This window comes from Electrophorus electricus, chromosome 23 (genome assembly GCF_041902795.1).
Source record: "Electrophorus electricus isolate QZ-2024a chromosome 23, ASM4190279v1, whole genome shotgun sequence".
In the NCBI taxonomy this organism is placed as follows: Eukaryota; Metazoa; Chordata; class Actinopteri; order Gymnotiformes; family Gymnotidae; genus Electrophorus; species Electrophorus electricus.
Window position 1 is genome coordinate 3,886,535 of NC_137519.1, and position 20,942 is coordinate 3,907,476.

General features: G+C 38.5%; 2 protein-coding genes across 2 annotated transcripts; both read left to right on the forward strand.

Annotated features, from left to right (window-relative positions):
- Positions 1 to 258: 258 nt before the first annotated feature.
- LOC118240479 (amine sulfotransferase-like) lies at positions 259 to 3,471 on the forward strand. The gene is given in 6 exon segments (XM_081706548.1): positions 259 to 456; positions 644 to 770; positions 1,645 to 1,708; positions 1,710 to 1,731; positions 2,168 to 2,348; positions 3,344 to 3,471. Coding segments are annotated over 6 exon segments (642 nt in total). The 5' UTR covers positions 259 to 336.
- A 9,312-nt stretch (positions 3,472 to 12,783) lies between these two features.
- Positions 12,784 to 19,473, forward strand: LOC113589669 (amine sulfotransferase-like). Its single transcript, XM_027029433.3, has 6 exons — positions 12,784 to 13,085; positions 14,519 to 14,721; positions 14,909 to 15,035; positions 16,576 to 16,670; positions 17,129 to 17,309; positions 18,657 to 19,473. The coding sequence occupies exons 1-6, from the start codon at positions 12,920 to 12,922 to the stop codon at positions 18,782 to 18,784; spliced, it is 900 nt and encodes a 299-aa protein (XP_026885234.2). The 5' UTR covers positions 12,784 to 12,919; the 3' UTR covers positions 18,785 to 19,473.
- The last annotated feature ends 1,469 nt before the right edge of the window (positions 19,474 to 20,942 follow it).

Sequence of the window (20,942 nt, forward strand, 5' to 3'; positions counted from 1 at the left end):
ATTTTGATACATACATTATAGTGTTAGTGTGTAGTATGCAATTGAGATGCAGCCTTAGTACAGAATCTATGAAAGAGTGTGTGTGTGTGTGTGTGTGTGTGTGTGTGTGTGTGTGTGTGTGTGTGTGTGTGTGTGTGTGTGTGTGTGTGAGCATGAGACATTTATTTCATGTAGTTTTACTACATGATTTTCTTTGTTCCTCCTCTCTGTCTCCCTGTAACTAACTCTCTCACCTGGTTTCCCCTGGTCTTAGGAACAGTATGGACCCAACGGATCATGACCCTGCTGTACGAGCAGGATTTTCCAGAGTTGAAGGAGACGGTGACATAGAAGCGGATGCCATGGCTGGAGTTCCGAACAAAGGGGACGGACTATAACAGCCGACCGTCTCCCAGACTCTTCTGTTCCCACCTGCGCCAACATCTAATACCACGAGGCCTTCAGAGTAAAGGCAAGGTGAGTTACTGCACTCAGAAACACACATGCACTCATTTTCACAGTTCTACTGATACACACACAGGGACCCACAAACACACAAACAAAAACACACTCGCACACACTGAGATACCCAAATCTACACAGAGAACTGAAATTACCTTTGTAAACTTTTCTAGCCACTAATGCTGGATATCTTCAAATCCAGATCATCTACATCACCAGGAATCCCAAAGACATCATGGTGTCCTATTTCCACTTCAGTCAGTTCATGAAGAAGCTGGAGTGTGCTGAGACTTACAGTGACTTGCTGGACAAGTTCTTCACTGGATGGAGTCAGTCATAGTAAACCCCGAATCTTGCTTTGCTCCACAGACTGATTATGGCCCAATATTCTGGTGTCACTTAGAAGCTAGACAAAATCTTCAACTGATTACCAACATTTTCCTATTTTCTTCTAAGATAATAGTTGCCTTTTATAAACTGTTATGCATTCCAGTTCTGCTAAAATCAATGATATTATATAAACAAAAGAAAAGCACTACTTCCATCAAACAACTGAAAAACCTGCGTAGACCTTCATAACACGTTGTCTTCTCTGGCTTTAAAATGGCTTGAGACATGGCTTACCATAGAAAGGGACAGGAATATTGCACAGCATCTGTAATATACCGTTGATTACTACAGGGCGTCATTTTCCCATAAATGCATTTCTCTGTATTAAGAGAACAGCAGGAAATCTTTTCATTCACTTGAAGTAGAAGCGTAACTGCAGCTTTTGATCTCACTGCCAACACTTAGGCTTGTATTATGAGAGCTTAGGTGGACAATGCAACACTTGTTTCATATATTACCTGCCTGGCCGAAATCTGCTAGATCCTGTAGTCAGTGTGAGAAAAGAAGTGTTTCTTTAGCTTTCCTACATATCAGCTCCGTTTCATAAAAATAAGTATTACAGTAGGTCTTCGTTGGGGCCAATCCTTCCATAACACTTCTGGGAAAGAAGTTTGTGAAGGTTAACAATGCCTAGGAGATTTCAGAGGTTTTCTTGCATTCCTATCAACTAACTTCCAACCACCACTTCAAGTTTTAATCAGTAGTTATCAACTTGTATTTCAGGACTGCTGATCTGGGATCAGCTTTAGTGATGAATCTCAGTATGGGAGAAACTGGTTGTATATCAGCATTCACTGTGTGTCTTCTGTGTAGTGGTCAGTGGCTGCTGGTTTGACCATATCAGAGGATGGTACACCAACAAGGATAAATATAACATTCAGCTATGAAGAAATGATCAAGGTGAGAGTCATTTTTCTGAGATTAAACTACTCAGACAAAACTAAGATGAATTTAATAAAGGATGGGCTTGTAAAATTCATATTAATAATACATTTTATATATTCTGTGATTGATTTACCACAGTATCATCATCTTTCTGAATGCATTATTGTCTCATGCTAATCTACCTGAAATTATATTAAAATATAAAATATATACGACTTAGCCAAACAGGTTCAGTCAATTAATCAATTGTGTAATAACCGTATATCAGTGTCACAGTACCAATTCACACACACACACACACACACACACACACACACACACACACACACACACACACACACATTTATTTATTTGTTTGTTTGTTTGTTTATTATTGTAGCATACTGGTTTATTGGTGGCTCACTGCATGATCACATCCCTAATACACACTAATAGTGCTGTTGTGTCTCAGGACCTGAGAGCTGCAGTTGTGCGTATCTGCAACTTTGTGGGGAAGAATCTCTCTGACGCTGCCATTGATAGTGTGGTGGAAAAAGCCAGCTTCAACTACATGAAGAAAGACCCCGTGGCCAACTATGAGTTCCTGTCAGAGGACGTTAAAGCCCCTGGAAAGGGGAACTTCCTCCGCAAAGGTCAGACAGCCTTCCTTAAAGCCACTCAAAAGAGCGTTCCTGCAATAGGTGGTGCTAGTGAGCAGCTGTAGTTCAGAGAGAGTGTGTCCGTTGAAGGTGACCAGCAAAAATGTAGTGTTTTTAGGGGTCCAAACGCTCTCTATTGTATTTGTTGGCATTTTTCTTATTCATTACTCCGATTCGCAGCTGAAATGAATCAGGCAGACTGGTCAAAAATCTCACAGAACTGAAACTTAGTCAATAGGAAGAAGACCATCCTGATACTCAGCTACATGGTGCCAGACCAAAAACATCTAAAGAACCACATAGCCCATTTAGATCTTTAAATGATTTGCATTTTATGAAAATTGCATACATTTTTAAATCTGAACCAATAATAGATTTGTCTCCAGAGCTGCACAAATCTGGCCTCAATATAGTCACAAGAGTATGAACTTTAACAACTATCCAAAAACAGAAATTTCAAAACTTTGTAGCTTTTGGACACCAGTCTCAAACAAGACTGCAGCTTACACTGCCTATACTGTACACATAAAACTACAACGAACAGTTTGATGGAGTGCCAACAATCCTTACATGTGTATGCAAAAAGGGTCAGGAACAGGGCAAAAGTTTCCCATCACTTGCATTACATTGCATTACTGCATTACTAGGCAGCTCCATAACATGCAAGAATTCATGCAAGTTGGCAACAACTGATCATTTTGTTGAACACCCGTAGACCATCAGAATTAGGAATTTGATACTTCCAGTGGCAATACATTTTAATTCTACTGAACACTGCATTAATGACATATCTGTTTGCTTTGTCAGTTGTTGCTATAGCAACACTGAAATTAGGAAACTCAAAGAAAAAGAGCTGATCATCACTCTGGGAATTCAGAACCCCATTTATACACAGGCCTACTGTATTTTCCAGTTATCAGAATTTTGCCAAAGAATATTCATTGTTAGTATTTGAATGGCGGCTGTTGTGTTATGATTTGGGGTTGCAGGTACAGTGGGAGACTGGAAGAACTATCTGACAGTGGCACAGAATGAACGCTTCGACCGGGTTTTCCAAGAGAAGATGAAAGACCTGCCACTGGACTTTGTGTGGGACGTTACTGAGCTACATAGCTGAAAAGCATGTACTTACGTAGAAAATATAATCAAATAAAAGAAATGTCTAATTTTAATATAAAAAGAATAAAAAATGAATTGATGCAATAAAATGGAAAATGGACTAAAAGACTAAAAATGCAATGATAAAGTGCTGAAAAACTAGAGCTCAGTTGTAAGCTCAAGGGGAAGGAAATGTGTTTTATCTGGGTTTAAAAAGCTGAACACAGCTTATCAGTGTTTGGTTTGAAGTCTGGTCTGAACATGCTTGCCTGCGGCCATGGTTCTGACAGACCTATGGGATTTACATTCTTAAAGCATATCTGAAAAGTATTCTAGACCTAATATAGAGTAGTATCAGTGCTAGCCATTTTAGAACTACTGTACTACAGTACTACAGTACGGTGCTACAGTACTCTGTTCTCCGTCCTGGTTAAAAGCATTACTGTAGCATTCTAAATGAATAGTTGCATGTTTTTTTCAGGGAAGTCCATTTAAGAGTCCAATACATTAGTCAGCCCTGCTGGAGATAAAAGCATGCACGAGTTTCTCTGGGTCTTGCAATTTGATTACAGACCTGTACATCCAACAGAGGGTCTTAATTAGCCCCTTGACCACATGGGCATTGCCAGTGTTTCATCAACAATCTTCATGTTTATGCAGGAGTCTTTGAGGACTTCAGCTCTGATTTTCGAAAGATTACCTCCTTAGTTTGTGTTGCTTGATATGTGTAGCTGTGTTACTGTTAGAAACTGGTCCAGTGACCAGTCCTTCAGGTTCAATCTCATCCAAGTTACCCTCTGCCCTCTGTCCTCTGTAGCCGGATCAATCCGGGGAAGTCAAGAGATACTGACACCAAGGTGGTGAATCAAGAGAGTTCCACTTTATTGAGGAAAGCACAGAGTATATATGTGTCCTATATCTACTTTCTAAATCTACAGGATGACGGGGAAAAGTGAGGCATGTTCTAGGGGTCTACATAGAAAGGAAAGAAACAAGGTTAGTAAAGATTAGATTTTCTCTGCATGAACGAGCCACGAGCTGTTCCCATGCCCGCCATTAGCCACTCCTGTGCTTAGAGAGAGCGAGAGAGAGAGAGAGAGAGAGAGAGAGAGAGAGAGAGAGAGAGAGAGAGAAAGAAAGGGAGGGGTAAAGAAGACCAGAACAGGGAGCGGATGACCTCAGGCGACCAGCTCGTGGTCAAGCCGCCCTGTCATGGCTGATAGGCAGAGACCTTGCGTTGGGTGCCTGAAGACAGACAGGCTCCAGTGTCAAGTAACAATTGTCCAGTAACAATTACCAGTTCAGTAGCCAGCTTTCTATCACAAATACGCACAGAAGTGGATCGTTACCCCGAGTTGGGTTTTTTTGGGTGGTATAGGAGGAGTGCCAAAATCATCATTCTAACTTAAATTAGGACTGCCAAACAATCCATTTTAATTATAATTTCACGTTAATGCATTTTCAAATATTAGAATCAACATAGTCTCCACAAAGCCTGCCTTAAGGCTTGGCTTTGTGAAAGTTATTTTTATATTTGAGATTATATCTGTACTTATTATGAAGTAGAAGAACATGTCTTAGATTTCTGGCTAAATATCACATTCACATTCGTATCTTACAGAGACAAATCTTGTACATATCTTCAGTGCAAAATGATTTCAGTGCCATATATTGCAACTGCTTGTAGTGATACTTGTTGATTACCAACATGTAGGAACACGGGATGATATTACCTCTGTTTTATAGTACCTGCATTTAGCAAATGCTCTGCTATTAAACCAGTTTTTAACTGATGATATTAAATCGCTTTCATTTTGTTTGGTCTCTGAAATGCAATTTCTGAAAGGTTATTGTTCCTCTCAAAATTAGGTGACTATCATGGGAGAAGAATGTGCAGACAAAAGAAAGGAAGAAACCCGATGAAAATGAAAGAAAACAAAACCAAACGTAAAAGTGCGCTAACAACAACAGCAGAAGCGACGTGCCGCAACAAAGACAGAGACACAGCAAACGGAGCAGGCGCAAATAACCCCCCACGTGGTGTGGGGCGATGAGGCAAAGCACCCGCCACCTGAGGCAGGCCTGGAAAACGCAAACACAGGACCAAAAGAGTGCCATAAAGAACGCAAACGAAACAACACCAATACAGAGTAGTGCTCAGAACACTAACGCTACACTGTGACGAATGTCTGTGAAATTAACAGTAAAACAACTTTTAAATTGACAGTAAAATCATGACATTTAAAAAGTGTCAGTAGAAACACAATGAAGCGATCTGTAGATTACAGTATACTATAGTAAAATGCTAAACAACTTAATTTTAAAGTAAGCATATGTTAAAAGAAGAATATTTCTCTGTGGAATCTACTGATTGCTGTAGTTTAAACACACACAAAAAAAGCTGTAATACAAAGAGCAGTACGATACAGTTCAAATGACATCATGACAATGTTAAGACAAATTCGTATGTTATTTATTACAGATAAGAATATATTTAATCAGGTGATATGTCTGGTTAGAATTGGCTAGAGTGCAAATGATTCAACAAGAAATGAGAGCATTCAATTGCCACAGAGTTTCAAGGAGACGTTTCTTGAGAATGCATGTTTATTCTTCCTAAAATTACAAGGGCAGTTCCTTCGCCCAGCTTCAACAATACAGACTGTAGTTGAAGAGATGTAAAATGTGCAGGAGTTGGGACAGGATTATAATTTGGGTAAACTACATTCACGTTTAAAAAATGACATGTGTCTAACAGATGATGCTATTGCTAAAAGCTGTGATTGTGTTAAGGATTCAGATCTGTTCTCTGTCTGTCGTCTGGGACCACTAAGGACAACATATTCAAGAGCTCAAGTATTTAAAAAGATGTTCAAATGCATGGAGCCTAAAAAAGTATCATTAGGAAATGATGAAAATATGACACAAAGGTTTGCCTGCTACATACCTGTGTTACAAACATGAAGTAGTTTATTACAATCCAAATTATGGACGAATTCAGCCTGAAACTGACTGATGATCCAAATGCATGTGGTCCCCTGAGCGCACCCTTGAACGTTATGATTATGCTGTTGGTGATCTACACACTGAAGCTGTGGGCGGTCCAGACATCAAAGGCATAAAGGTAAACTCTGTTTTCAATACTCTGAAATCTTTTCATGCTCATCAGCCGGGTCTGTTTGGGCCATGACATATTTGAGGGTGTGTTGTCCTATGACGTTGCACTGTATTTCAAGCATTTCATTAAGAAAATGGCTTACAAATTCATTATTGAACCAGCGCATCAAACAGTTCAAGTCCAAAGGATCTGTTGCTTTTCCAAAGCCTGTTCTGTTAACTTTGGGGTGTCCAAGCTTTCAGGTCAAGCTATCCAGAATTGGAATTTCTTAAGGTTGCTGCCTTTATTCATTGGTGACAAAGTGCAAAATCCAGATGATGGTCTGTGGAAGTTAACTCTCCAGCTTAAAGATATTGTTGATATGATTTGTGCACATAAGATTTCTTTGTCACAGGTGGCCTATCTGGACATTATAATCCAGGAATATTTGGAATCAAGAAAGTGTTTATGTCCTGAGAGTCCAGTAAAACTAAAACACCATATCTTGCGGCAGTATCCAGCACTAATTTTGAAATATGGGCCCTTGATTAGGTTGTGGATAATGCAAACGTAAACACAACTACTTCAAGAGGTGTGGAGGGCATTTGAAAAACTTTTTAAAAACCTGTCTAACTTTATCTGAAATACTTCAGATGTTTCACGTAAACCTTACAGCTGACCTGGACATAGTCAACTTCAGCAAGACAAAGACAGTTGTACCCCGGCCTTTACCGTGACACAGTTGAACATGCAGTTAGAGAGTTTGGCTTTTCAGAACACAATACTGGTGTTTCCACAGATGTGCAGTATAAGCGTACGTCATATTAAAAAAGGGCATTTCCTTGTGTCAAAAATTGAGTACATGGAGTTTAGAGAAATTCTCATTATTTAAATTTAAAATACCGCTGTGTATTTTATAATGGATATACATAAAGCTGACTTTCATTCTGAATACCATCTGTACGCTGTGCCAAATCACAGTTCAAGGCTGGAATGTCTTAACATTAACAATTTGGTAGATTTTTCTCCATTACCATCATACATTGTTAATGGGCACCAAGTCATTCCACAGAATGACAACACAGTATGTTGTCGAAGTAAACATGCTCTTGGCCACTGTGGTGGAAAACGTACTAAAAATTCACACATGCTATGTAAAAAGATATCACAAAACAAAAAGGGTTTTTTTTATACAGATATACTTGATATCAATGCATTGGCAGTTTTCCCTTTTAGTTGTACAGTAATAAGCAATCATCCATGATTCCAGAAATGCCTGATTTAGGGAAAACATGGTTACACACCACCATCAGTGAGATCTTGCCTGACCTGATGAAGATGATGAAGGATATTCTAGAAGAGACCTACATCCCATTGGGATGGAGACATATGATGATTTTCAGTTTATTGAGGAAGCCGATTTCCTGTTTAGCATTGAGGCCAATTCAAGCCCGCAAAGTCCTGTAAGTCAAAAGTAGTCAAAGTTGTCTGTATTCAAGATAAACCTGAAACATAAAAGCATTCACATTGTCTTCTTATAAATCATTCTCTGTGTATGTTTTGTTTTGTTTTTTTTGCAGGCCAGACTCCTGAAACCAGTAGCTCTTCTGTTGGTGCCTCATGAGGACCTCCTGCATTCTTGCAGTCACTTTCACCCAGAAGTTCATCCTCAACCTCGTCCGACAGCTGCCAAAGCCCTGATATAGACTGGGAGGATACCTTTATGATCCCATGGGATAAGTTCCCAGAAGAACTCATGCAATCATTGGATAGAGGAAAAAGACCTAGTCCACAGATGAGAAAGGACATGGTCCGGATTGTGGTGCATGGGACAATGCGAAAGAGTTCTTGCATAAGTAAAAGGAACCGTACTGAAGTTGCCTAAAAGATGATGACAAAATATCCTAGATTTCTGCAAGACATAATAAAAGGGGATGTGATTGGTCCAGGGTATCACTCTCTAGTCAAGCAATTACAAAATAGGGTAGATAATATGAAGCGATCCACAATCCCAAGAATAAGAAAACGAAAGCATTGCACTGATGAGTCTGATGCAGCCGAAGTTCCTCCAGAATGGAGAGCAGCATCCAGGATACACATGGGTGCATAAACTGGGATCTAAAATTCTTGCCCCTTGCAGAGAACCAGAGAGACAACAAGAGAAGAAAGAAAAACTGAAGATGATGTCTCAACAATCCGATGCAAATTCATATGAGCTCAAACTTCTAATGAAGGCGACTTTCTACACAACGTAAACACGTAAACCAGGGGAAAAATATAAAATACCTCAAGGATGAGTGGCCATTTTTGTTCGATGAACTTGGCACGGCTGTCCACTTTAAGAAACTCGCCGAAATTGGGCTTAAAGAAACTTTCACAAGGAATGTGGTTCAGAAGGCGAAACGTCTCCTGAAGTACATGAATATTGGGTGTGAACAAAAGGTCCCTACAGGCTGTGGATGTGAACAAAAAGTTCCTACAGGCTGTGACAAAGTTTAAAGTGATAAGGGGAGAGCTGAGTGGCTACTCTGAAGACATCAAAGTGATGGGGCTGCTTCTGCTGACCTACTTTGATGAGGAGGAAGATGTGATGTTCTGTTATGTGGAGGACACATGCCTGGCAGGGGAAGTACAGATGGACCACGTTCAGTTGACTCCCACCATTGTTGTGTGTGGTCATTTTGGGGTTTTTTTTCTTTTATTCTCTTTGGGTTAACAGCAAGTGCATCACCGCCCTTAAGCTTAGTCAAAGTGGCCTTAAAAGGAACATTTGTCACCCCTAAACCTGCACATATACTGATTTCTGATTTCTATATTGATGGTAAGAAATTTAACTGACCTTGAAAATTTCAAAATGTATCAGATCATTGTTTTGGGAAATGTTTCCGAAACACGTCTTGTTTTAATTCTGTCTGGGTTGTGTGGGGTTCTTGCCATTCTTGCTATTAGGACAATCTTGCTATTCTTCAGGACGGTTCATGTTGAGCGTGGACCGAAAAATTGTACAGGACAACATTTCTGCCCTGTGCATGATGTTTGGGAGCTATTATTGCTTCAACATCCATTACCCATCAGATCTGGCATCAACCCTGGAGGTGTGTCTTCTGATTTACTTTATCCAACATTTTTACTTTCTTAAACTAATTTAGACACAAATCTAAAGTAGCTCCATCAGTCACTTGTGGTTTAGGGGAGTTGTCATTTTACCTTTTTAGATTTAAGTGTCTTTGAAATAGTTTGAATAAAAATGGTTGATGTGAAGTTTTTTGTTGTTAATGAAAGTATTATTTATACAGTCGTCTGTTTTTCTTCTATTTCTGTTTTTCTCCATCGACCCTGAGAAGGGCACTATAGTGGAGAAGACAAACACATCCCATCTACCTGTGGACCCTAGAGTCCTTACCTTAATTCTAAACTAAACATATGGCATGTGACATGCCTCACTCGCAGTTTAAAGATTCAGCTCAGTTCTTCAAGTTTAAGTTCCCTCCACACATATCTCAATAGTTTTAAAAACGCAGCATTTGTTCTGCATTTTGGCCTCCTGTCCACGCAAAAGGTTTTCAGTGTTTTTATCTGCCTCACTAAGAGTGTGTGGGTGATTTAGACACACCAGCGTCACAACAGCAGCATAAAGTTGTTGGGTTTGTTTTGTTTTTTTCAGACTTTAAGCTTTTCTGGTGCAGATCGGCTTATGAGTCTAGCTGAGATTGAGTTGTGGAGACCTGCTGTTTGAACAACACAGTGAGAAAATCGATGTTTTGCGGTGAATTTGTCTGTCTTGGCATTTGGCATTTGCTTCTTAAGGAATTTGACATCAAACTTTGTGAACTTTGTTTTTGTATTCTTGTATGGGCACAGAAATTTTCAGAAATGTTGCTGAAGACAGGGGGAAAAACAAGTTTTAAAAATATCTGTATATATATATATATATATATATATATATATATATATATATATATATATATATATATATATATATATATATATATATATATATATATATGTGGACAGGACCTTAGAGGCAAATAAAAGTTTCAGACAAAAAAGAGTTTGTGTATGATTATTTTAGAGTGATTAGGGCAATTGTAGTTTTATTGCTAATGTATTTCCTCATTAACATGTATGTACCTAAGTTTGAAGACATTTGTTCATATGTTCTACTAAGGAAATTTAGTAATCCTTCAAGGGTTACGTTATTCAAAAAAATAACTTAATTGTCCTTAAGACATTTCTAGCAGGAACGTTTTTTCTCAGTTTATCACCATATCTTTTTCTGTTTTTCTTTTTCATCTCTTTTCCACGCTTACTCTCCATCTTCCCCTAATCGGGGTCATTTCAGTTCCACTAATCTGTCACATACTGTCCATTCTAATTTTGTGTGATGAAAACAACTTTACAACTGCATGTAAATATTACTGAAATTATTAGTTTTAATTATTAATAACAGTGTGATCACGTTAATTTAGCAAAAAATGGTTGTTGGATTTACTGGTTCAAAATGTTATTTTGTTTTAATAGTTTTAAACTGTACAATGTACAGACTGTTCTGTAAAGTTGGTCACATGTTTATTGCATTTTTACATCGATTGTTCTGTAAAGTTGTTTACATGTTGGCACGGTACGGAGCCCCCCCCCCCCAAAAGTCTCCGTGTGTGTGTGTGTGTGTGTGTGTGTGTGTGTGTGTGTGTGTGTGTGTGTGTGTGTGTGTGTCTGCATGGTCACGCCCTCTCGTGTTTCTCACCTGATCCTTGTTCTGTGTCGTTATCGTGAGTATATAAGTCTCTTGTCTTATCGTGGATATTGTCGATGTTTGGCCCAATTAGCCTATGTGCTATGTTGTGTATGTTATATGTGCAAAATAAACGTGTGTTATTGTCCTCCTACGTTACACATGTTTACTGTATTTGTACAGAGATTGTTCTGTAAAGTTTACATCTTTACAGAGATTTTACAGAGATTCTTGCAGCTCTTAGGTTTGGGGTTTTTTTTCGTAAAAACAATTCACTGTATTTTTTTTACAGTGTACCAGCAGGAAGACAATGGCGTGATACCTTTCTATTTAACATGTATATTGTACAGCTACATAGTTACATTTACCATTTATATTTACATTAATACTATCATTCACATTTACATGTATAACCAAGATTTATATTTATTACTTGTATTTGTATTTTAACACTGCTGTGAATACAACACCAAATGTATGGAAATTGAGCTTTTTTTTAAATTAAGAAAGTCTAACTTTTTTATATATTTATCACCCCATATTTGTAATATTCCTCTGCCACATACTATAGAATTGAATGATTCGGTTTTTAAAGCAAGTAGTGGCATCAGTTTGCATTAAATTACTTGTATGTAACAGAACCCTGATATTTGCCCACAGCGCCTACAGAAGGACTACATATTTTCCGCGCACACATCTTATCAGTCGTGTTGCTGACCATGTTAAATGCAAGGCAAGCACAAATAACCAATAAATTATACCGTACAAAATGTAATTAGCTTACATTAAAAGAAGGTAAATTAATCATTTGAACATTGCATAATTCGAAACATGTCCCATATATTTTTGCAAGATGTGAATTTTGCTGTTTAATCAGATTCAGTATCACAGTACCTACACACCATGGCATGCACTGTTTGGTACCTCGGTCCATAATAAGAGCACTGACTGCCCGATAAAAATGTTTTTCATTGGTTAATATGAAGTGACAGGTAATTCTGACTGGACCCTCTACTCATAAAAGAACATTCATAGGCTCTCAAGAATGCTTTACATTGCACCTTAGTGAAAACTTTAATTTGTTACAAACCGTACGCTGATGTTTGATTCAGTGCAGTCCGGGCGTCTTAAACTTAAACTTACGTTGTAACAAAGTAGAGTGTGTTTCATGTTACACTGTCATGGTTATATAACTACAGATTTTAAGTGTTGTGTAGTCTGATTATGTTTTGAGCGTAAAATTCAAACTTGTTGGTGGAAGCAGTTTGTCCGGCTTGACCTATAAATGTTATTCTAATGTTGCCGAGCGGCTTACGCAACGAGGTGCGATTCTGTTTAGACACACTAAGTACGTTTGTGTTTGCGTTTCTCTGCCCATATGTTGCCTGTGGGCAATTAATTTTGCCCCATGAACCAGGCCTTTATGCTAACATTCGAAAAGATAAATAAAAGATAAGATTCGTTTGCAAGATCGAAGGTCTCCTCTGCAACCAGTACTAAACTCGACGATATGAAGCCCGACAACCAATAGGATGAACGTGGGAACGAATACAGGTCTAAATGCGAACCTTTAAATGGATTCCGCGCTACTGCACCATCCGCTAAGACCTGCTGCACCCCAGCATCTGACCCAAAGCGATGGCTCAGGAGGAGTACAAGCAACTCGGTGACAAATTCTTTACTTACAGGAGAATGGTCTTCCCTATAGACGACGGATATGACATGAGTACAGCGTATTTCGATAGTTTAGAGGAGTTTGAAATAAGGGATGATGATGTGTTTGTGGTTACATTCCCTAAATCTGGTGAGTGAGATATTTTTTCAGAGTCGGAGCTTTACCTTACAAAATGTTCGGATTGATAACACACTGATTTTTTAATGCATTTGAAGGATCGTCTGGCTGGTTAGCCACAAACCTCTAGCAATACTTATCAATACTTATATATATGATATTTATATTTATATTAATAACTAATACGTATACACAATAGTGTTCACATTAGGGGAGGTACAACACTTTTTGAATCAATATTCAATATTCAATATTCAATGCTCAATATTTTAAGGCATCTGACCAAGATTAATAATTATGGATGCAGGCAAATATCTGTATCTATAAAATATCTGTACCCAAAAAATATTTGTGAAAACAGGTTGTATCAAACATGCCAAATGTATTTTTAACCAGAAATGACGCTGCTATGGGAATATGAGAAGATCACCAAAAGCATATTTCGCTGGAATTTATTTAACTATGTAAAAAAATAAAATAAAAATTTTAAATACGTGTTACATTTTTGCCCCCGCGCGCGTTAAGTTTGAGCGAGTGAGTTTTGGGTGGGCGAAAAGTACGAAAAGTTCAAAAGGTCATAGGTTGTTTGGACTAAAATTTGTAGAATTTAATTGCAGATTTAAAGGATCAGTAAGTCATTTTTTCCAATGATTCCTCTTCATGTTATAAAACATCCATTTTACTGACACCTGTTACCCTGAATGTTGCAGAGAATCTATATGTGAGGGGGACTCACTGTATGGAACATTAACTGGTTCATTAAAGTGATTTTATTCTTTGTGTCAAGTGAGCTTTAAACAAAAAAAAAGAAAATTATAAGTAATCACTTAGATACTGTTGGCTACTTTCTGATGGTAAAAATGGCCTATTACTCAAATCAATTTTAAGACTGTCAAAGTGGTAAAGAAACTGGACTCTACCAGTTCAGAATTCAAACAAGACTAAATATCAGCAAATTTGTAACTTTTCATTCAGGAGCAATTACAATACAGTACATTATTTCTGATTATATATTTGCAGTCTTGACCTGGCTATATGGGCCTAATTCTAATGATGATAGTTTTACTTTTAAAATGTAAGTAAATGAAAAATTTAAAATATTAAATTAAAAGAGAATGACTGTATAATGGAATGAAAATACGCTTCCAGAGGAATGGAGGACACACACACACACACACACACACACACACACACACACACAGAGTAACCAAGTGATAATGTGTGTCTGCATATTTGTTGTGTGTATATGAGTTTCCAGTGTGTGTGTGTGTGTGTGTGTGTGTGTGTGTGTGTGTGTGTGAGCCTGACAACATTATTCCAAAGGCTGTAATTGCAAAATTTCCCTCTTCCCTTCTTTTCCCAATGTGCAACTCTCTCTATAACTGTCTTTCCTCCTCTCTGTCTCCCTGTAACTAACTCTCTCACCTGGTTTCCCCTGGTCTTAGGAACAGTATGGACCCAACGGATCATGACCCTGCTGTACGAGCAGGATTTCCCAGAGTTGAAGGAGACGGTGACATATGACCGGATGCCATGGCTGGAGTTCCGAGCAAAGGGGACGGACTATAACAGCCGACCGTCTCCCAGACTCTTCTGTTCCCACCTGCACCAACATCTAATACCACGAGGCCTTCAGAGTAAAGGCAAGGTGAGTTACTGCACTCAGAAACACACATGCACTCATTTTCACAGTTCTACTGATACACACACAGGGACCCACAAACACACAAACAGAAACACACTCACACACACTGAGATACCCAAATCTACACAGAGAACTGAAATGACCTTTGTAAACTTTCCTAGCCACTAATGCTGGATATCTTCAAATCCAGATCATCTACATCACCAGGAATCCCAAAGACATCATGGTGTCCTATTTCCACTTCAGTCAGTTCATGAAGAAGCTGGAGTGTGCTGAGACTTACAGTGACTTGCTGGACAAGTTCTTCACTGGATGGAGTCAGTCATAGTAAACCCCGAATCTTGCTTTGCTCCACAGACTGAGTGTGGCCCTGTATTCTGGTGTCACCAAAAAGCTACATGAACTAGATAAATCAGCATCTTCAAAACTTCATTTTTTATACCAAGAACAGTCTTCAAAGCAGACAGTTGCCGATTCTGCCTTTTGGTTCTGTTATGCCAGTAAAAATAGTACAAATACATCATGAGCATTACTTAAAGTAGGACTTTAATGCCACACTGAGGCTGTTTTATGCAATTCACAACCAGCCAGAAGTCACTGGCTATGTTCAGTTCTTTCTTTTCTTTTTGAGACATTTCAGAAGAAATTTAGAATTATATTTTAAATGAACCTGCCTTATTGAAGCCAGCTCAGGCTGAATACACAATTTTTAAAGAGGTTTTGAAACCACACATTTAGGCATATTTCAAATATTAATAAGATTTAGTTTTCAATAGCCTATTGGATAAGCCATTAGGCTAAAAGGCACATAGCACAAACATGATCAAGTGGTTAGGAAGATTCAGTAAAGCATAGCTAAATGTAATAAAGAGAGGTGAAATGCTTCATTGATTAATTACCAGGTAGCTAGTTTCACCTGACATTTTAATAAGGTAACTGTTGTTACCAACAAGCTAGACACAAGCTCAAAAATATAATACCCATGAGAGGTATAAAAAGTTTCATTAGGTAAAACTCAGAATCAGATCAATAACAAGGACACAGAGCATTGTTATTGCAAAGTATCAATCAGACATAGTTCCCCTGATATAGGCATACATAGACATGGACAGACATACACACACATATCCATGTGTGTAGGTTTGGGGAAAATGTGTAAAAAAGTGAAACTCTTATGGAACATTCATTTTAATCTTAAATAAATAACCTAATGCAGCACTGTATGTTCAGATGGGACTTAGGTGGCCTTCTAGTCTTAGCAAACATGAAAACATACTCAGTGGACCACAGATATTTCAGCCAAGTTATATAACTTAGCACACTAGATAACGAACATGCAGCACTCCAAGGTGTCACGCATATAGTGAAGTTTGGAACAATAAAACACATGTAAGTAGCTTGGGGAACAGATAACTTTATATCATGCTAACGTAAGTATGTATGTGAGTGAGTGCGTTACAATCCAGGAACATGAAAATGAAGGGCCAGGAACCTAATAAGGACATGCACTTTTTCTGCAGTGCAAATAACAACAAAGGGCTGATATTTGACCTTATCCACTATTCAGATTTCTGTTCCTGAAATTTGTGCAAATCGGCGCATATTTAATCAGATAATGCTTCATTTGCATATTTAAACATAACATTTCAGAAAAAAATAAATGGCTTAATGCTAGTAATCAGCTGGGGAAGCTTTGCAGTGATCTTGATTAGTTCAAAGTTTTTTCAATGAGCAGTTTTCCGTGAAATTACCTGAACTTCGCCACAAGACTACTGATCTGGGATCAGTTTTAGTGATGAATCTCAGTATGGGAGAAACTGGTTGTATATCAGCATTCACTGTGTGTCTTCTGTGTAGTGGTCGGTGGCTGCTGGTTTGACCATATCAGAGGATGGTACACCAACAAGGACAAATATAACATTCTGTTTCTCAGCTATGAAGAAATGATCAAGGTGAGAGTCATTTTTCTGAGATTAAACCACTCAGACAAAACTAAGATGAATTTAATAAAGAATGGGCTTGTAAAATTCATATTAATAATACATTTTATATATTCTGTGATTGATTTACCACAGTATCGTCATCTTTCTGAATGTATTATTGTCTCATGTTAATCTACCTGAAATTATATTCAATTATAAAATATATACGACTTAGCCAAACAGGTTCAGTCAATTAATCAATTGTGTAATAACCGTATATCAGTGTCACAGTACAAATTCACACACACACACACACACACACATACACACACACACACACACACACACACACACACACACACACACACACACACACACATTTATTTGTTTGTTTGTTTGTTTGTTTATTATTGTAGCATACTGGTTTATTGGTGGCTCACTGCATGATCACATCCCTAATACACACTAATAGTGCTGTTGTGTCTCAGGACCTGAGAGCTGCAGTTGTGCGTATCTGCAACTTTGTGGGGAAGAATCTCTCTGACGCTGCCATTGACAGTGTGGTGGGAAAAGCCAGCTTCAACTACATGAAGAAAGACCCCGTGGCCAACTATGAGTTCCTGCCAGAGGACATTAAAGCCCCTGGAAAGGGGAACTTCCTCCGCAAAGGTCAGACAGACTTCCTTAGAGCGTTCCTCCAATAGGTGGTGCTAGTGAGCAGCTGTAGTTCAGAGAGAGTGTGTCCACTGAAGGTGATCAGTGTTATTACTGAATTTTTAAAAAAAATTTTGGTTGTTGTTGTTCTTTTCAACCAATATTTCACTGAGTTTATTTCCATAACATTGCTGTTAATCAGGACTCCGTTTAGAGATCAGTGCTTAAATACATAGACAAGCCTCAAAAGACAAGAAACAAATCAAATTTGAATCCATTTCCTTATTTACCAATAATATCTTAAAATAGTAATGTACTCTTTAGGCTCTACATGGAATTTCAGTTACTGATTTTGTTTACTCACCAGTATAACCTTTTTTTTAATTTTTTACCATAGATTAAGTTTTTACACATACTGAGCCAGATTCATGAAGCTTTAATGGGAACCGCGCTATGGCACACAAAATGTCTGACATGGTATTTAATTATTTTTCTTACAGTTACTGTAGTGATAATTAGTGCACTGATGTCAGCTTACCACTGGTAGCGCAACGTGTGCCCAAGGTGAAAGCCAATCAAAACTAACATGTAAATTGGACCATACATATTAAAGACCAATGCCAAGAGACAGATGGCTGACTAACATCAGGCATGAGACCAGCGGTATGCTGAAAATTGCCATTTAAATCAAAATGTAATGTATTTTTAGCCTAACTTTCACAAAGACAGGAGCTGCAGGCCTGTGCTGAATTCAGTTCTTCGTCTCCATCATGATAGAGTAGCAAAAGAGTGTCTCCTCAGTCAGCATCTGTTTACGGTCTCTTTAAAGGTTTGTGGCATTCTGAGATCCTGCTCATCTTCTTCTTCATGTAGGACAATCCTAAACTTGTTTTAGGAAAAGTTTGCCATCATGCTCTCTCCAAGCAGACCAAAAAGCACCTTATATTTGCACCGTAAATAGGTGCGGGTGCAGAATTTTGTTGATGATCTACACGTAAGACCAAACGTTGTTAGAGAAAAGATCATCCAAGACACATCGACGTCTTACTGGGAAACTGACCGTCGGGCAGGTTCCAGCGGTATATTCATGAAGCACTGCTCTGTTATGATTCGCTAAGGTCATATGTACATGAAAATAAAATACAGTAACACCACGCATCACAACGGTGAAAGGCGCAGGTAATCCACGTTTATGGATGGCGAAATGTGTTAGCGTGGAGCTATTTGCTGTTATCATCGCATTATATTTGGAGATGTATCATGAATTTGGCCCACTGTATTTTCTAATAATAACATTTTAGAGAGTAAAGCACATCACCAGTATTTGAATGGCGGCTGTTGTGTTATGATTTGGGGTTGCAGGTACAGTGGGAGACTGGAAGAACTATCTGACAGTGGCTCAGAACGAACGCTTCACCCGGGTTTTCCAAGAGAAGATGAAAGACCTGCCACTGGACTTTGTGTGGGACATTACTGAGCTACATGGCTGAGAAGTCATTAATGCTCTGTTCATTTCCACAGAAGATACACACACACACACACACACACACCCTATACAACTTTTATAATCCTTTTCTCACAACACTGATTTCAGCTTGTGGTTTGATGTTGCATGACGAAGTGCCCCCGGCTCCCATAACCCTCCCTGAGTGAGAGGTGGAGAGGAAATCCAATTTTCGCTGAAACGTAAACGCAACGTTAACACACGGTCATGCTTGACTTTTGTCAACGAAAATTCACTTCGAAATCATGTTCATATCAATGGAATATGCCGCAAAGAGCGAATGCACGCTGCAGGGCTCCTGAGCTGACACATATCGCAAGCAGTACACCCGTGACAACATGCTTGTCTTGATTGTGCAAGTGGTTCGATAATAAAGTGCAAATAGTAAAGGTGATAAAAGCGTAACCTTGTCATGTTCCTCTCTCCAAAGTCTGTAACCACTTCTCTTTATTATAGCTGTAAGGGTGTGATAAAGAGTACTGAAAGTTTGAGCTGATTGGTTTAAAAATGCATACTTATAATTCACTTGAAAAACAACCCAGCTAAAGCAAAAGCGTTCTCTGCATCTGGGCTGAGTAAGACTGCACTGTTTGGTTGGGTTTTAATATTTGGAGGATGTGATACCTAATGTTATCTTGTCCATGACAGACACCAATAAATCTTTTCTGGTCTGGCTGTATTAGACCTGGTATGTTTTTATGTCACCGAGGCATATAGTTTGTAGTCTATATTTAAGACTGAAGTCAGTCATTAAGAGTTACACAACTCTCTAAACACATGGAAAAACTTTGTAGCTCATTGTAATAACACAATTTTCGAAATCATAGTATGTTTGCTTTTTTGCTGGGTCAATGTATTGTCGTTCCTAGAGCTTCCTAAGTTCAAGACTGTGCACTCAGAACACACTAAATACAAATAAAGATGCAGACTCTGGAATTAATTGAAGGGAAGAGCTGGTCCCGTCTTTATTCTGAGCTCAGTGAGGCGCTGTCTTGCGAATGTCTAACAGTCTCAGGTGGGCACCCCTTTATACATTTTCTTCAAAGACCCTTACATAACCATTTTTATTTTTTCATAAAAATGTGTCCAGGTTCCACTATTGTTCTCCAAATTATACATTATTCAGTGTATGCAAATTGATATTCAATACTTACACCAACTGGTTCTTGGTACCATTATGTTCAACCTAAAGTACTTCTATTTTTATAAAAGGCGATCCTATTCTATATTACCGGATGCCCATATTGGTTGTTCCGGGGATGTCCATATTGTTTCTTCCGGTGCTAGGTGGGAATGTCGCACCCTTGAACCCAGGCTCCCCCCTCGACTCAGGGCCCTAGAGGCTTGCCAAAGAGGCCTCGTAAGGATTTACACTGAAGCCTAGAGAGGCCTTTCCTGCATGAAACCAGTTTATTCTGGACCATCCCTATTTTTCTGCTTACAATATTATTTTATTACCTCATTATCTTGGAAGTTTTCTTGTTATGTTGCAAGGTAACAGTTTTGTTGTTGTTGTTATTGTTATTGGTACATTGCAAGGAAGCTCCAATCTGAAATAAAGTTGAAGCTTTAATGTAACACAGCAAAAATTATTTGGAAAAGGGGCCAAGAAAGGAGCTGAAATATGCTGCATACATCTGGCATCGTGTCTGGGGTGAGACTCTAATTTTCTGTGGGGTGTTTATTTTTCATTCATTTTGCTCAAGGTTCTTTGCACATCGATAATTTGGCATTTAAAAAAGAGTCATAGCTAACAAAGAAAGATTTGAGGCTGGAGCCTAATATTCCAGGTCATGCCCTGGAATAATCTATAATCCCGATTCCAATCAAATGTAAATAATGATATCCTAGGAAACCATGAAATTACATTATGTTAGTTAGCTGTGTCCACATCGGGTTGAGCATGTCATTAGATTACAACAGTAGCCAGAAAGACGATATAAGACAGAGACTGTGTGACTGTTACAATGCAGACTCACAGATGTGCTGAGAATTCACATGCAGGTTAAAAAGAAAACAAGACAATAGGCAGAGATTTTCCAGGGGAAAAAAATACAAAAAAAAAAAGCGTTAGATAACAACGCAAAAAGTCCACAAACCAGAGAACCAAAATAGCCAGGGCAAAGGTACGAAGGGATATTGAT

Bases quoted from the DNA above. Each gene is read 5' to 3' on its own strand.
- LOC113589669 (XM_027029433.3), top strand. From the start codon at position 12,920: ATGGCTCAGGAGGAGTACAAGCAACTCGGTGACAAATTCTTTACTTAC. The intron at 15,036-16,575 runs GTCAGTCATAGT...TCTTCTGTGTAG, and splicing joins CAAGTTCTTCACTGGATGGA to TGGTCGGTGGCTGCTGGTTT. The intron at 17,310-18,656 runs GTCAGACAGACT...TTGGGGTTGCAG, and splicing joins GGGGAACTTCCTCCGCAAAG to GTACAGTGGGAGACTGGAAG.